General features: G+C 46.5%; 1 protein-coding gene across 2 annotated transcripts in view; it reads left to right on the top strand.

The window, feature by feature from the left end:
• The first annotated feature begins 4003 nt into the window (after positions 1-4003).
• Positions 4004-17670, top strand: part of LOC107376174 (choline transporter-like protein 2) — a 38001-nt gene continuing 24334 nt past the window's right edge. For both annotated transcript variants that reach the window (XM_070543079.1, XM_070543078.1), the window contains exon 1: positions 4004-4141. In XM_070543079.1, coding sequence (XP_070399180.1) covers positions 4114-4141 — 28 coding nt within the window. In that variant the 5' untranslated portion in view covers positions 4004-4113. The remainder of the gene's footprint in view (positions 4142-17670) is intronic.

Raw genomic sequence — 17670 nt, 5'->3', positions numbered from 1 at the left:
TTTAAACCCAGTTCTCCCAGTTCTGTGTCCCTTGTCTGCCCATTGTTTCGGTGTCCCACGTGCCATTCATTAAAACCCTTTAAACGTTCCTGCCTGCCTTCTTCCCCTGCACTTGGATCCTCACCTACGCTCTCCTCACCTGCGTGCCCGTGACAGGTAGAAGCTGAAACTCTTGATAACGTTTTCTCCTCAGTGAGACCCCCCACACGTGTCCTGGACCCAATTCCAACTTTGTTTTTAAACAGTTCTGTGGATCTTTTAGTGACGAGGTAAACAACAGGGATCGTTCCTGTTGAAGAAGAGCTATTTAGACTTTAATGATTTAAACAGTTATCCACCGGTATCTAACTTACCATTCTTAAGCAACATTTTAGAAAAGTTGGGTTTAAATCAACTGAATGATTTTATAAACACTCATAATGTTTATGTTTATTTATTTAGCAGATGCTTTTGTCCAAAGCAAGTCGCTTTACTTAGTTTATAACCTATAGGGCGTGTTGTGATCTGTGGGGGAAACCGGAGTACCCGGAGGAAACCCACACATGCATGGGGAGAACACACAACTCCACGCAGAAAGGCCGCAGCCAAGCCGAGTTTCGAACCCGCAACCTTCGTGCTGCGGGGCGACAGTGCTAACCACTGCGCCACCATGCAGCCCCTAGATCTAATATGATATATATTCGACACAGTAGACCACACTGTTCTTTTAACCCGTTTAAAACGGATCGGCCTCTCTGGTGCTGTCCACAGATGGTTCACATCCCACCTCACAGACAGGACTTTTATGGTAAGTTACCTTTTCCTCGTGGGTCCATGGGATTACATGTGGTGTGCCCCAGGGTTCAATTTTAGGCCCAGTGCTTTTTAACTTTTATATGCTCCCTTTTGGTGGGGTCATCAGGAGACACGGGGTGAATTTCCACAGTTACGCTGATGACACACAGCTGTACATCTCTGTGGCACCTGATGGCACATGGCCAGTGGATGCACTTTTAAACTGCATTTTAGACATCAAACTCTGGATGGCAGAAACGTTCTCCAGCTCAACCAGGACAAAACTGAAGTTTTAGCCACCAGTCCTGAGGCCCAGAGAGAGAAACTTTTACCAAAAATGCAATCTCTACCTTTTAATCTTTCTGGACAAGGTGTCATCTTTGACTCTGAGCTGACTTTTATACCTCACATTAAAAATATGACTAAAATGTGCTTTTATCATCTAAAAAACATCGCCAGAGTCCGCCCCATTCTCTCTCGGGCCAATACGGAGGTGCTGATGCATGCTTTTATCACCAGTAGGATACCTGCTTTCTGCTCTTCCCAAAAAGACCATCTCAGGTTTACAACTTCTACAAACTCAGCAGCACGGGTCCCGATGAAGACCAGGAAGCAGGAGCACACTACACCAGTTTTAGAATCGCTGCATCGGCTCCCCGTATGTTTCAGGATTCACTTTAAGGTTCTCTTAACCCTCCCACTGTCCTAATGGGTGTGACCCCGCGAGGAAAGTTGACCATTGAGCAGGACTGATGGTTTATCCCTTGAGGTCCGCGTGGCAGGGGTAGGGAGTGAGCACCACCTCACCCCTGCCACGCGGACCTCAAGGGATAAACCATCAATCCTGCTCAGTGGTCAACTTTCCTGGCGGGGTCACACCCTTTAGGACAGTGGGAGGGTTAATGGTTTTTAAGTGTCTTAATGGTCGTGGGCCTTCTTATCTCTCAGAGAATGCTCATGTTTTTAAGTCCAGGCTCAAGACCCGCCTATTTAGGTTAGCTTGTAACTAAGTATTTAATATGGTTTTAATGCTCGTTTTATATGATTATATTTTAGTATTGGGTCATCATTTATTTATATTATTATTTTACCCTCCACATGATTTTATTTATTATCTTACTTTTATCATTTATACTATTAATTCAATGTTTCCTCAGTGGGGGCCCTCTGCCTCATGGGCGGTGGTTGACTGTTGCTGCCTGCACATTCTACTGGTAGTGTTTGAGTGGTGGGGGTGGGGGGTCTGTACACGCCTTCCGCTGGGGAGGCCTGTCTTGGTTGCTGTGGTTGACCTGATGCTACCGGGGCAGATGGCTCCTCTGATGGCGTTTCCTTGCCTCACCTTACCTGGCTCATCTGAACTCAGCAACATTTAAAATACAATTTTTACAGATGTTTGTGTGTGTGAGTGTGTGTGTGTGTGTGTGTGTGAGTGTGAGTGTGAGTGTGAGTGTGTGAGTGTGTGTGTGTGTGTGTGTGTGTGTGTGTGTGTGTGTGTGTGTGTGTGTGTGTGTGTGTGAGTGTGAGTGTGAGTGTGAGTGTGAGTGTGAGTGTGTGTGTGTGTGTGTGTGTGTGTGAGTGTGAGTGTGAGTGTGTGTGTGTGTGTGTGTGTGTGTGTGTGTGTGTGTGTGTGTGTGTGTGTGTGTGTGAATGCTTTTTAACTGTCATAGGAATTTGGGGTAATTTTGATTCTGAAAGCACTTTGAGTTTTACTTTTGTTTGAAAAGGACTTCATGAGTAAAATCTGATTGATCCTGACCTGCTGCGGGTCTCCTGCCCTGCTGCGGGTCTCCTGACCTGCTGCGGGTCTCCGGACCTGTTGCGGGTCTCCTGCCCTGCTGCGGGTCTCCTGACCTGCTGCGGGTCTCCTGACCTGCTGCGGGTCTCCGGACCTGCTGCGGGTCTCCGGACCTGCTGCGGGTCTCCGGACCTGTTGCGGGTCTCCGGCCCTGCTGCGGGTCTCCTGACCTGCTGCGGGTCTCCTGACCTGCTGCGGGTCTCCGGACCTGCTGCGGGTCTCCGGACCTGCTGCGGGTCTCCAGACCTGTTGCGGGTCTCCTGACCTGCTGCGGGTCTCCTGACCTGCTGCGGGTCTCCTGACCTGCTGCGGGTCTCCTGACCTGCTGCGGGTCTTCGGCCCTGCTGCGGGTCTCCGGCCCTGCTGCGGGTCTGCTGACCTGCTGCGGGTCTCCGGACCTGCTGCGGGTCTCCGGACCTGCTGCGGGTCTCCTGACCTGCTGCGGGTCTCCGGACCTGCTGCGGGTCTCCTGACCTGCTGCGGGTCTCCTGACCTGCTGCGGGTCTCCTGACCTGCTGCGGGTCTCCAGACCTGTTGCGGGTCTCCTGCCCTGCTGCGGGTCTCCTGCCCTGCTGCGGGTCTCCGGACCTGCTGCGGGTCTCCGGACCTGCTGCGGGTCTCCGGACTTGCTGCGGGTCTCCGGCCCTGCTGCGGGTCTCCGGCCCTGCTGCGGGTCTCCGGACCTGCTGCGGGTCTCCGGCCCTGCTGCGGGTCTCCTGACCTGCTGCGGGTCTCCTGACCTGCTGCGGGTCTGCTGACCTGCTGCGGGTCTCCTGACCTGCTGCGGGTCTCCGGACCTGCTGCGGGTCTCCGGACCTGCTGCGGGTCTCCTGCCCTGCTGCGGGTCTCCGGACCTGCTGCGGGTCTCCTGACCTGCTGCGGGTCTCCGGACCTGCTGCGGGTCTCCGGACCTGCTGCGGGTCTCCGGACCTGCTGCGGGTCTCCTGACCTGCTGCGGGTCTCCGGACCTGCTGCGGGTCTCCGGACCTGCTGCGGGTCTCCTGCCCTGCTGCGGGTCTCCTGACCTGCTGCGGGTCTCCGGACCTGCTGCGGGTCTCCTGACCTGCTGCGGGTCTCCTGACCTGCTGCGGGTCTCCTGACCTGCTGCGGGTCTCCGGACCTGCTGCGGGTCTCCGGACCTGCTGCGGGTCTCCTGCCCTGCTGCGGGTCTCCTGACCTGCTGCGGGTCTCCGGACCTGCTGCGGGTCTCCTGACCTGCTGCGGGTCTCCGGACCTGCTGCGGGTCTCCAGACCTGTTGCGGGTCTCCTGACCTGCTGGTTCCTCTCAGAGGTCTTCCACCAGAACACCAGCTCTGCTCACACCCCACTCGGCCATCAATTAACGGTGTTAAAAACAAACCCAGTCTCGGTGGGCGATTGGATGAAACAGCTGTCAATCACAAAGTCTCGCGTTCTCATTGGTCAGAACACTCTTCTTCAGGAAACTCCCGTTAAATGTTTACGGGACTCTGAAGACTTGTGAGCGGACCGAAGAACCGAGCGGGAGCGCCGGGTTTGTCCGCAGGAAGCGGTCCGTTATCATGGAACCGGCCGACAAACCGAAGTATGGTGAGTTTGGCTCTCTTTGTTAGCTCTGGTGAACTAGTTAGGCTGCGATAAGGTTAGTTACTACTGATGAGCCTCCGGGAGGGCTCCTTCCCACAGGTAGAGCTGCTTCTGGGGTGTTTAGGAACCAGCGGCGTCCCAGCGCTGCCACATTCCTCACACTGGTATGAAGGAGCTGGAGCTCGGTCTGAGGCTCATGACAACATCTGTTCCTGGTTTGGAGTCGGTTCTGTTGGGTCGCAGATTCAGAGCAGCAGGCTGGACTGCTGGAGCTTTAGCTGCAGAAACATCATCATGTCGTTCCTAACATCACCAGTTATTATTATTTCCTCCAAGAAAACAGTCTAACTTCATCATGTAAACAGGATTATGTTCATGTGTTCATCAGCATGAAGTTGTTGAAGTTATCAAAGCAAACATGCTGGAATCTGTGGAACACGAAAGGATTCAAAATCCAATAAATAAATAAGACATGAAATAAATATCTGCATGAAGAAATACTAACAATCATGCAATCTGACAATGAAATGATGAAATAACAGCTTTATGTAAAATCTAAGCTCAATATTATGAAATATTTTTCATTCTTCTTTTAAAATGTCTTTATTAATATAACGTTTTTTTTTCAAAAGTCATTTTTCATCATAATCCAAATGAATATTGAACCATTTTTATTTAATTCATTCAGTTTTTATTACATAACGTCTTTTTAACAAAGACAGCTTTTATTTCATAATCTGAAACTGATATGGATTGATCAGAAGTTGATATGTGTATTGTTTATTAGAAAACTATTTACAGAGCAGCCTCAGAACTGAGATGAAATATTTTTGATCACAATATTAAACTATTACAGAACCAGTTCTTCAGTAAAATCAGAACATTAATATTTAAGTGCATGAATTAATGCATCTGAACTCATGCAGTAGGTACTAGGAAATATGAAATACGAGAACGAGAGAGAGAGAGAGAGAGAGAGAGAGAGAGAGAGAGAGAGAGAGAGAGAGAGAGAGAGAGAGAGAGAGAGAGAGAGAGAGAGAGAGAGAGAGAGAGAGAGAGAGAGAGAGAGAGAGAGAGAGAGAGAGAGAGAGAGAGAGAGAGAGAGAGAGAGAGAGAGAGAGAGAGAGAGAGAGAGAGAGAGAGAGAGAGAGAGAGAGAGAGGCGCTGATTCCAGAAACATCAACACAAAGTGCGTTCGTTGCTCTGAGCCAGCATGACGAACAAGGGAACGGCGCCGCTAACTCAGTTCGGGTGTTGCTTTCCATCCTAAGGGTCTACGTAGGGGGCGGGCGTATTACGTGAACGGACCCATCTGATTGGCCGCATATCAGAAGGGCTACATTTGATTGGTCAAATAATACTTCCACGTAAAAAAACAGAGCTGGTTTACAAAAAGGTGATGTATGACACGGATGGAAATGTTTGAACCAAACATTTATCGCCGTTTTTGACGTACTTTGCGATGGGCCTATCGCACGTCCTGTTATCCCGATGACGATAGTTGTTCGATATATTGTGCAGCCCTATAATAAAGTAATTAATATTTTGATTTCACAGATTGGTCACATCTTATTACTGACTAACACTTTGTTTGATTAGCTTTATTTAAAATAAAGTTCTTTGATTTATTAAAAAGAGAGAGTCGTTTTCTTCATTCTTCTCTTGGGCTGGAAAGGAAGCAGTTTAGCAAATGCATGAGACCTTGAGGCCATATCTCATGCATGTTAGTTCTGTGTCAGAGGAGAGGGGAAATGACATTTAGGTGGAAAACAGTCATTTCATTCTGTTACACAGGTCATTTATTTATTCGCCGAATCCACGTTAGAATGCTCCCAAACTAGATGTTTTGGTACACGTAGCTGCGGTGTTGGACGTCGCCATTGGACGCCGCCATTTCTGTTAGTTGGCGCTCAGCAGAGAAGCTATTGCGCACGTGCAACTCTCGGCAGAGATTGTAATGAAGTGAGATGCCTCACTCGGTCGGAAAAAACACGTCTGGCGACTATTTCCTTTGTCGATGTTTGTCGACGAACCGTTGCAGCCCTAGTGTGTGTGTGTGTGTGTGTGTGTGTGCTTTTTGTGTGTGTGTGTGTGTGTGTGTGTGTGTGTGTGTGTTTTTGAGGGTTTGGCAGCAGAACTCATTTGTGAAACCCGTTTCTTGAGGAGCTGACGGATGAATCTGAGACTGGATTTAACATTTCTGTGAGGGCAGATCCGAGGAACAGGCTGGAGAGCTCATGTTTGATGTGCCGCAGTAATTTCAGACTCAGAAGTCTGAAGAAACCTCAATGAGAGGCTCTGGCAGCCCAGCCCTCCAGATTAGATGTCATTAGGAGCCATATTTAGGAGGGTGGTTTGAACCTTTTAGCTTTATTGTCGACATTTCCTGTACTGTAAGCATTGCTTAGATTGACTCTTGCAGCCTTCCACTAAGACACTCTGGATGAAGCCTCCACCACCCACAGAAACCACGTTACTCCAGAAATGGGTTTCTGCAAACTTATGCCAAACCTGAAATGCAAAAACAGCAGAAGTGTGCAGGGGGCAGTGCTACAGAAGCATGCAGTGTCTTTTAGCATGTTGGTGCAGGAGGTGTTGTATGCAACCATCATCTGTGAAAGTAACAAAAACACTTTCTGTTGGTTCAGATGATAAATCAGCAGAGACGCACAGACGCCTCCTTCTGCCACAGGAAGTCTCCACGGTGACGTCTACTGATATCTGCACCATGTTTAAAGATAGAACAGGTGTTCGGAGCAACAGTCACACTAGTGGACGGACACTCACAGCTGCATCATTCCCAACTGGTCTCCAGTCCTATCTTCTACTCCGTCATATCTGGAATACATGAGTTTGAACCAAATGAATGGGAGGAAAGCCTGAAGATGTATATTTAATCTGGGTTTGGATTATATTCTCTGAATTTTGAACAAACTTTATTCATATACAAAACTTTTCATACAAAAAGTTGAACTCAAAGTGCTTTACAGATTTAATATCCCACAAATGCCATTAAGTAAAATAGTCTAAAACGGCTCCTTCCTTTTACTTTAAAAACAGAACATGATTAGAAAACTGTTCAAAACAACACGCTGTCATCTAAATGCATCCATAATTCATCTATGATCAGTAAAACTTTATTGTATTTCATAAACATGTTCAGTAGTAATAGTAAGCTACTGGAAATGTTAATAACAGTAATAAATAATCCAGTTTAAACTATGTAAATTGCATTTCTTGCAGAAATGCTGTTTGGATGCTGAAGCTGACACTAAGCAAAAGAGTCAAATTAGGCTGAATGTATTTAAAGATTTAGAAGCAAAAACCACCAACAAGTGAATAAAGCACAAAAAGTGAGTGAAGAATGGAGAAAAAATCCTAAACAGCAAAAGACTGAAGTCTGAACATTGTATAAAAATCTGGACAGCAAAAATGTCTGTACACTTGTTATTTCAGTAGGACAAGTTTAACCGTTTAATCGTCACATTTAGCTGAACTGTGAAATTAGCAGTGTAATGATGTGAGTTTACATCTTACTCAGAAACCAGAGAATGTGAAATCCCATAAAATATGAAATATCACCTTAATGAGTAAATTTAAGCAGAAGATCGGATCTTTTTATTGCAGGGATTGAGCAACACTTCGTATTAACTCCAAAGAGAGAGTCAGGTTTAAAATAGTTAAAAGATTTATTTCTAAACTGTTTAAACAAGACTAACTTTAAACACTATGTGTGATGATGAGACTAAGGTGGAATGAAGACTGATGACGGTGTATGTGTGAAATGTGTTATCAGAACCAGCAAATCCGGAGAGACTATTCGTTCTGAGCGGGAGTGAAATGGTGTTTCGCTCTAAGCTCTAGTTTGGCGATTATAACACACATGAGACGCCATCTGTCGGTCTACGTACCCAGCGGAAGTCCCCGTTTAGATCCGGAATGTCAAGGTTCAGCTTGGACCCTCTCTGGAACCGAAGCCGGTAGATAATAGGGATGCACCGATGGATCGGCATTTGATCGTAATCGGCCGATAGCGCCCCTATCGGTTTTGATCGGAATTTTCAAAATAGATCAAAGCAAACCGATCAGGTAGGGTTGCCACGGTAACCGGTGTAGCGGTAAACCCCGGTAAAAAAAAAAGTTGACAATAATAATAACCGTCTTGTTTTTAAAAAAACTATATTATCTCGGTGGATTACCGTGGCTGCGGTGTAGGCGCGGTGACCCTTACCAGCCACCGTATCATCTGCTGAAGTTGCCGGCAGCACATGCGCACTTTGTTGTTTACAACAAAACTTTCTTGAAGCTAAAGCTGAAATAATGGCCACAGGAGGAGACGGCAGCGCTCAGGACATTTATTATCCCTCAAAGAAGACAACGTGGGAAGTACGGGCATCTTTTGGATATTTGAAGAATGCCGAGGGACAGCTGATAGAAGACAGCTATCCTGTTTGCAGCACGAGCAGAAAAAGTGTCTGTGAAAGGCAGCAACGCTTCAAATCTCATGACACATCTGCGTGACCATCACCCACAACTCTACAGTCAACGCAAGGCAAGCTAACGTTAGCGTTTTAGCTAAAATGCGTGATCCGAGGATTTGGGTTGAGGGAGAATGCAACGAGTGGCTATATAAAGCAGCCGCAGCGTCGCTACCTGCATATAAACCGTGTCACGGACACCGCCATGTTGAAATGACGCTATGCATTACGGGGCTCCCAGGGGCCGATAAGAGTTGGTCTCTCTCCGAGAATAATTATGAATTTAACAATGATTACTGCCTGATGACATTTTCCCACATCTGCAAAGCTCACTGGAAGGACACAAACAGAGGACAATACTTTCCTGATATAGGGTTTATTACTCAAGTAAGGGTAAAAAAGTATCTGATTAGAAGGCTACTTGAGTACTGAGTATCATCTGATCTAATATTTTTAAATGATGACATCAAACAGACATAAAATAAGAAGTTATGGGCAAATATTGGTATTTTAAAGACTAAAGGGGAAAAATGTAAATAAATAAACAACATAATTACAAAATAACACATTTTAGGCAACATTTAGACACAAATTGAGGACAATATTTTCCTGACATACAGGGTTTATTTAATTTTGTGAAAATGTAGCACGTTTAAAAAAATACCGCAATAATACCGAAAATCGTGGTAATTTTGGTCACAATAACCGTGAGGTTAAATTTTCACACCGTGACAACCCTAATACAGACCATTTTAGATTAGGTTACATTTCCTTTATTCCCAGATTATGTAGTTTGTAGCACTCATTATAATGTTGTAGAAAATTTCTGGCCAATCCACGTGATCGGTATCGGCGATCAGCATTCTTTGATATCGGTATCGGTGATCGGCAGCAAAAAACCTGATCAGTGCATCCCAAGTAGATAAGCAGCGTTTGCCGACCCAAACCAGTCTTGGGATACTCCCAGGTCACGACAGTTATTATTGGCATCCGAGACCCTGAAGGGGTCGTGAGGTTCAGCTTTTATTCTGAAGGAACCGTTGCAGCAGGTGGAACATGCAACAGGTTTTATCCAGCTTGTCGTTAGGTTCTTTCAGGCTAAAGAGGAAAGTTACGGATTGGCAGGTCCGATAACTTCTCTAGAACGCTTTGAACAGAAGAAAGGTGACGTGGGAAATGGTTTTATAATTTGGATGTTTGGATTTACTGTCGAATCAGAATTTGACAAGCAAAAAGGGGATTTAACAAACACCACAGAAAAAATGCCTCGCGTCAGAAACGAAGGTTCTGATTGGATCAGACAAAAGGAAATGTGTCATGGAACGTTAGCACGTGTGTTAGAACGTGCCATCAGTCTAGTGTCTAGTGCAAATGTTTAAATTACTTGTAAAATTACTACAGATCACAGGATTATAATATCAAGTAATTAACATTCTCGTTTCACAGATTGATTGAACATTGGGCTTTGTTGTTTTGCTTTGATGTTGTTTGTTGTTATTGGGACTAACAAAGTTGTTGTTTATGTATTTAAAGAGAAAGAGTTCTTCGTCTTTCTTGAGTTTTAAAGGGCGAAACAGTTTAGACGAGCAGAGAGACCTTGGCTCGTATCTTGTGGATTAGGCTTGTGTCAGAGGCTTTGTCTCTGCTTGAGCAGGTGCCAACAGAGCTTTTAGGTCAAAAACAGGACAATTCATCACGCTACAGCAGCATATGCTGATTTCAGGAACGGATTGCTGAAGCTGCTGAATAGCTGAAGTGAAGCTGAAACTAAGCTAAACTGTCGAAATGAGCTGAATTTATTGAAGAGAAGCAAAAATCACCAACAAGTGTAATAAAGCTCGAAATAAGGAGGAAGAGTGGAGTAAAAATGCTAAACAGCAGAAAACTGGACAGTTGAAATGTTATAGCTGGCATTTGAGTGAGAATAGTTTTAATGGTTAAATTTTCACAATTAGCTGAACAGTTGATTTAGAAACATTTGCTGGTATCTCAAACTGATAGATTAACATGTTCAGATTGTGTAAATGATGGATGAACTGTTGGATGGATGGATGTTAGATGGTTTATTGGATGGATGGATGGATTCCTTAGTCCAAGCTGATCGGTTTGATGTATCATGTGTGGGTGCGAATATCCGTTTAGCCAGAAGGTTATTGAACACTCTCAGCCAATCATAGAGCAGGGATGGAGGAGGAGAGTGGTTCCCCACATTCTGACTGTTGTTAAGTGTCAGCCATGCTTGTAGTTTTTAGTGTAGAGAGATCAGAAAGCCCCCAAACAGCAGTAGGTTATTGGCTCAAAACTAGACTTTCTACATTCATTCCAGTGAGACTTGTTCGGGGTGATCCTTAAGCTTGGTTCATGCTTGACGCATTCACTTTCCGCGCGGTGATGCGGCTCGCGGATGGAACGCGCTTCACAACTCGCAGCGTTTATGGTTTGTGCGGCTCGTCTCTGCGGTGAGCCAATATTCTCCCAAACTGTAGGGGGCAGCATGGAGCTCTACAGCATGCATCCAACACTACACCATAGTAGAAGTAGAAATTACTGTTTACAACACGGCATTCCAGCATATTTAACAGCGTCCTCGTCTTTTCCGACAGTGCGAGCTATTTCTCTCCAAGAATTATTAACAACATGTTGATCACGGTGATCTCTGAGAGCTGAATCATACAAATGTCTGTATTTACCAACCTCTGCCGTACTAGTTCTTGCCGGTCCGCCATGTTTGTCCGCGTCCGACCGTCCGCATGGTTAGAAAATTTCCAAGGTGCGCGTTGCGGAAATCTTGAGCCGTGCGGAGACGCGGTGGAGGGGCGTGGTTGTTAAAATGACGCAAAATGATGCAACTTTTCCGCGCGGAGCCGTGCGGACCTCGCGGACGCGTCAAGCATAAACCAACCTTTAGATGCATGCATTGACATGGTAACAGATGACAGTGATGTGCTTTAATATGGTGATGTCCATTGTCTCATGACCCTCTTCAAATTTGAATAATGTTTCTATTGTAAGGAAAATGAGAGGTTCTTACATTTATTTAATGATCCGTAAGGCGTGGGGTTCCATAGCAAATATGAAACCCGCCTTACGGATCGAGGGTTATTTAAACCAGAAGATGGGGTCTTTTTATTGCAGAGATTATGTAACCGTTATGTATTCACTCAGAGACACAGAATAGAGAGTCCCGTTTAAAAGTTAAGAATTATATTACTAACAATTTAAACTAGGCTGACTTCAGAACTAAGTGTATAGTGTAACTAAAAATGGATGGGATGGTGAATGGATGACGTGTGATGTAAATCAGAACCAGCAAATCCGAAGAAGCGATTGGTTCTGATGGGAACTGAAGATGTTGTTTTTAAATAAGCTTTGGATAGTTTCAGAAACGCATGAGACCCCATCAAGTCGCGTCTACCTGCCTTGTGGAAGTCCTCTGTAGATCAGGAATGCCGAGGTCCAGCGGACCCTCTTTGGAAACCGAGCTGGTAGAAGAAGCCGCGGTTCCGATCAGACCCGTCTTGAGTTATCTCCGACACACGACACGTTATTGGCATCTGGTCAGACTCAAGCCTGGGTCGGTGGAGCTTTTATTCTGAAAGGAACTGTTGTCGCCGCTGGTTGTTATAGCGACTGGATTTTCAGCTTGTCGTGGTTCTTTCGGTTGAAGAGTTAAAGGTCAGGATTGGCCACTCCGTCGCTTGCTCTGGAACACTTTGAACTGGCGTTAGAGCTGACGTGGCGTAGTTTTATACCTCGGATGTTTTGGTTTATAGTCGAATGAAAATGACCAAACACCGTCAGAAGCACGCCTCCATCAGATCTGTAAGATTCTGATTGGATCAGTGAAAGGAATGTGTTGTGTCCTTTTAACACTACGTGAAATGAGTCCTGTTGGAACACTTAAAGTTACATTACTTATTATTTCTATAGGATCATAATAAAGTAATTAATATTTTGATTTCACAGGTCGGTCACATCTTATTTATTGACTAACACTTTGATGGATTAGCTTTATTAAAATAGAGTTCTTTGATTAATTAAAAGAAAAGAGTTCATTCTTCGTTCTTCTGTCTTCATCGCTGGAACGTAAACAGTTTAGAAGTGAATGCATGACCTTGAGGCTGTTTCATGCACTCTGGCGCTGTGTCAAAAGGAAACAGCTGTTCGAGGGTAGAAATGGCTCCTTCATCACGTTACACTTTGTTAAAGTACGTTCATACAGTATCGTCAAAAAATGTTCTAAATGTTGTCACTAAGCACATCGCCATGGAAACTGAACAAAATTTAAAGTTAATACAAGTCTCCTGAGACCAACCCAGTCGATTTGATGTGTCATATGTGTAGGTGCGTATTTCCATTTAACCACAAGATGCTGAAAACTCTCAGCCAGTCAGAGAGCATCAGTGGAGGAGGAGGGGCTTCACACCTTCTCTCAGTAGTTAAAATGTCAGCTATGCTGCTAGTTTTAAGTACAGTATTTATAAGTAGCCTTCATCCCTTCTTCTTCTCCAAGAGTGGCTAAAGTTGCTGTCACGTGGTTTTTGGGTGCATCTTATTGTGACATGAACAGAAACGTCCTTTATGTGGATTTGACTGTGAAGACCACTAGGCACCAGAACCAATAAGAACAAAGGCAGTGGTGACATGGTTCATCCACCCTAAAGCCGATGAAGCAATGCACACACACACACACACACACACACACGCAACAGCAAAGTGAGCAGCTGCTCTTCATCACTAGGCCGACTCCGAACAGAACACTCCGGTCTTCTCTTTGAACATCTCAGGTGTGTTCATGCTGTGTCGTGGTTCTAATTCCACGCTGTCGTTCTGTCTAAAAACACACCTAAGGTGTTAGCAGAGAAATACGGACAACAAGGAACGAAGGACTTCCGCCGTTTGGAACGATTACACCAGGAACGATTACGTCTGAGGAACCACCTTCGCTTCAGTTTAAGATGCCGGGACGAGAACATCACACCCACAAGCCCACAGCTGAAAACACCGATCCGGACCAAGACAGCACAGAACATAATAGAAAGAACACAGAGAGCACTGCTCAAGGAGAGGATAAGGAACGTCATAACCAATCAGAGGCGAGTGGAGGACGAACTGGAAAGAGGACACCTGGACTTAAAAAGGTTGCCTGTGAAACCATGAGCCATCTCCCAGAGGCGTTTCAGAGCAGTACACCCAACTGGTCTCACCACCACCAGTAAGCACACCAGCCCGTGACCTCCACATCCAGCATGCTCACCTCCATGATGGTCTGAGAGCAGCCACCTGGACGGCTGCAGCAGTAATCCGTTTGCATAAGCAAAGGGTTTCAGCACAAACCGTCTGAGGGGACATCATCTGCATGCTCGCCGTCCTCATCGGGTCTGGACCTGTGTCCATCTTGGTCTTGATGACGACATGCATTTTCGTCTTAGTTTTAGTGGACAAAGATTTCAGTTTTAACAGAACAGGGCCATTCAGTCCCTTTACCAGAGGAGCGTGAGTTTGGTCCGCATAGCCGGTAGTAAGTCGGACCTGTTCCCAGTGAGGGTTGGACTCCGCCAGGGCTGCCCTTTGTCACCGGTTCTGTTCATCACATTTATGGACAGAATTTCTAGACGCAGCCGTGGTGTGGAGTGTGTCGAGTTTGGTGGCAGGAGAATCTCGTCTCTGCTTTTTGCGGATGATGTGGTCCTCCTAGCTTCATCCAGCTCTGACCTTCAGCTCTTGCTGGGTAGGTTCGCGGCCGAATGTGAAGCGGCTGGGATGAGGATCAGCACCTCCAAATCTGAGACCATGGTTCTCGACCGGAAAAGGGAGGCTTGCCAACTCCGGGTCGGGGGAGAGGTCCTACCTCAAGTGGAGGAGTTTAAGTATCTCGGGGTCTTGTTCACGAGTGAGGGTAGGAGGGATCGGGAGATCGACAGGCGGATTGGTTCGGCGTCTGCAGTGATGCGGACGCTGAGCTGATCTGTCGTGGGGAAGAGGGAGCTGAGCCAGAAAGCCAGGCTCTCGATTTACCGGTCGATCTACGTCCCAATCCTCACCTATGGTCATGAGCTTTGGGTAATGACCGAAAGAACGAGATCGCGGATACAAGCGGCCGAAATGAGTTTCCTCCGTAGGGTGGCCGGGCTCAGCCTTAGAGATAGGGTGAGGAGCTCGGACATTCGGGAGGGACTCGGAGTAGAACCGCTGCTCCTCCGGATCGAAAGGAGCCAGTTGAGGTGGTTTGGGCATTTGGTCAGGATGCCTCCTGGACGCCTCCCCGGGGAGGTGTTTCGGGCATGTCCTGCCGGCAGAAGGCCCCCGGGTCGACCCAGGACACGTTGGAGAGGTTACATCTCCAATCTGGTCCGGGAACGCCTTGGGGTCCTGCCGGAGGAGCTGGTGGACAAGGCCGGGGAGAGGACGGCCTGGAGCTCCCTAGTTGGGATGCTGCCCCCGCGACCCGGACCCGGATAAGCGGAGGAAGACGAGACGAGACGAGATTTCAGTTTTACAAACATTAAGTGTTGTTCTCTCACAAATCCATTAGTAGGTCAGACTCTGAGCTACTGGAGTGAGTTTCACACCAGCATCATTTATTTTCTGGCTGTGGGACAAAATCTCAGCTGCGCCAGACTTTATAAAACAATAATCCCCAGACGGGTGTTGTTTTTACTTTACTGATAATCAATAATGTATTGATGCAGATCTGGGCATCATTTCCACTACAGAAATGTATGATTTTCTTTCCTTAACAGAAGGGACTCTTGGGGGGTGTACAGAGTTTTCTACACAATATTTATACAGAAATAAAAAAGGTGTTGGTTTAATTTAGTTTGAGTTATCAGACCTCCATCTTAGTGCCAGTCATGGTTTTCCACACACTGTAGCGTCGTGACTTTTCATAGAATTCATATAAAAACCCAGTTCTCTCTCTCACACACACACACGCACGCACGCACGCACGCACGCACGCACGCACGCACGCACGCATGCACACACACACACACACACACACACACACAAAGACAAGTAATGTGTCTATGGTTACATTGTGATTTCTTAGTAAATATTCTATTTGGTGAGAGATAAACTTTATTGTATTTATCCTAGTGGATCTATAATTAAACGGGTAAACTAGTAGTAGCACATCCAACGTCAAGGAAAGTAAAAAGTTATTATCAGGAGAGGGAGAATGTTTAAGTGGTTAGCAGCAGTGTGCTAGACGATGGCCCCCTCCATGAGGCCACCACAGCTCAGCAGAACATCGTTGTAGCTTCTTCTGGGGAGAAAAACACTTAGAGAGAAAATAAAGTTAACAGCTGAAATAGCAGGAAATAGTACAGTTAAAGAGCAGACTGTAGAAGAAAGCAGTAGAGTGTGGCCCTGCACTACAAGGATCTGTACACGATTCCTAACAACATCCCAGTTCCTGCATGGCAAGCATCCTCGGACATGTCAGCCACTGGGCATGTTTGGGATGCTCTGGATCGGCGTGTCCCACTTCCTGCCAGCATCCAGCAACTTAGCACAGCTGTTGAAGAGGAGGGGACCTCCATTCCCACAATCAACAACCTGACCGACTGTGTGTGTGCTTGTGTGTGTGTGTGTGTGTGTGTGTGTGTGTGTGTGTCTCAAGCACCAGCTAGTCCATGACTGTACCCACGCTGCTGTGAGGGAGGTTCCTCACCAAGTCCAGTGTTTTTGTGTCCTTCAGCTTTTGTCTCGTGTTCCTTTGCTGCGTCTCGGTTCTTCAGTCTGTGTGAGCGGTGAGGCCATCGCATGCTCTGATTGCTTTTGGCTGCTGATCCAAACATCCGGTCTGCAACTATGAGCTCTTACTCTTCATCCTGTTCCAGTGTCATGTCTGACCCCGCCCACAAGGTGGAGGGAGTGTAAGCTGCTACATCAGAGCTCTGACTCACGACCTTCGATGTGGGGCTGTTCACAGGAGGTTTGCCTCCGGCCGATATCTTTAATCTGTTAATTACTGGAAGGGTCTAAAGTTACCCAAAGCTTTTTCTAATGAAGAAGTGCTGCAGATTACAGTAAAGAGCCAGCGGCAGCTAGAAGGTTTGGTTTGCATGAATGAACTCAAAACCAGAAGTGAGGAGGAGCTCCTCAGACTGGTTGGACTGGTTTTGATTCACTACAGCTGCAGTTGCCTCGCTCCCAGCCACTTTATACCCACACAGAGGGAAGAAGTCCACCAGCCCATAAGCTCTGAGTTGGGGTCAGATCCTGGAAGGAATTCCGACATGCCTACGGAAGACCGTAAGAACGGTAACTGCTGCTTTCTTACGTGTGCCACAAGTTATGCTGTAAGGTTTTATCGGTCAGCTGAATACCTGCGTGTAGAGACTAGGTGTGTGTGTGCTGCTGAAGGTGGTGTGTGAGAGCACGGCAGACATGGGTGACAGGTGCTACTGACACCTTCGATCATCACGGCTGTTTTACGTGGACTGATGTCACATCTGTAGCAACGAGTCACACGTTCTATAAAGGTTATGAACTCCAGGACGTGTGTTATCTGGAGGTTCTAATTAGAAAATGAACGGCCTAATGACGTCTGTCTGTTCAGAGGTTCTGTTCAGAGACCAGAGGGTAAACCGGACAGCCGGTTAACCGCTTCATAGTTATGCTGATGACTCGTTTAGCATCTGGAGTTGTCCCTGATGAGTTCAAAAAGGCGGTTATCCACCCTCTCTTGGAAAACCAGGGCCCTCATGTACCAAACGTTCGTAGAAACGGTCCCATATTCCCTCCTACGACCCACATACAGGTGTGTGTACTCCTGGTTTATGAGACGTGCGGCGGCCTCTCGTACGCACGTTCCTCTGCACTCTGATGAGAAATCCCACCTGTGCGTACCCAGGTGCTCATGTCCGGTCACCGTCATTTACATACAGAAACTTTTAACTTTAACTTTTTTAACTTTTTTGGGACTTTAACTTTTTACCAGCTCAGTGTCCTAGTGGTAGAGTGTCCGCCCTGAGACTGGGAGATCAGGGGTACGACTCCTGGTCGGGTCATACCAAAGACTTTGAAAAAATGGGACCCAGTGCCTCC

Source organism: Nothobranchius furzeri, chromosome 12 (genome assembly GCF_043380555.1).
Source record: "Nothobranchius furzeri strain GRZ-AD chromosome 12, NfurGRZ-RIMD1, whole genome shotgun sequence".
Taxonomy (NCBI): Eukaryota; Metazoa; Chordata; class Actinopteri; order Cyprinodontiformes; family Nothobranchiidae; genus Nothobranchius; species Nothobranchius furzeri.
This window is presented reverse-complemented; position numbering and strand designations above follow the sequence as displayed.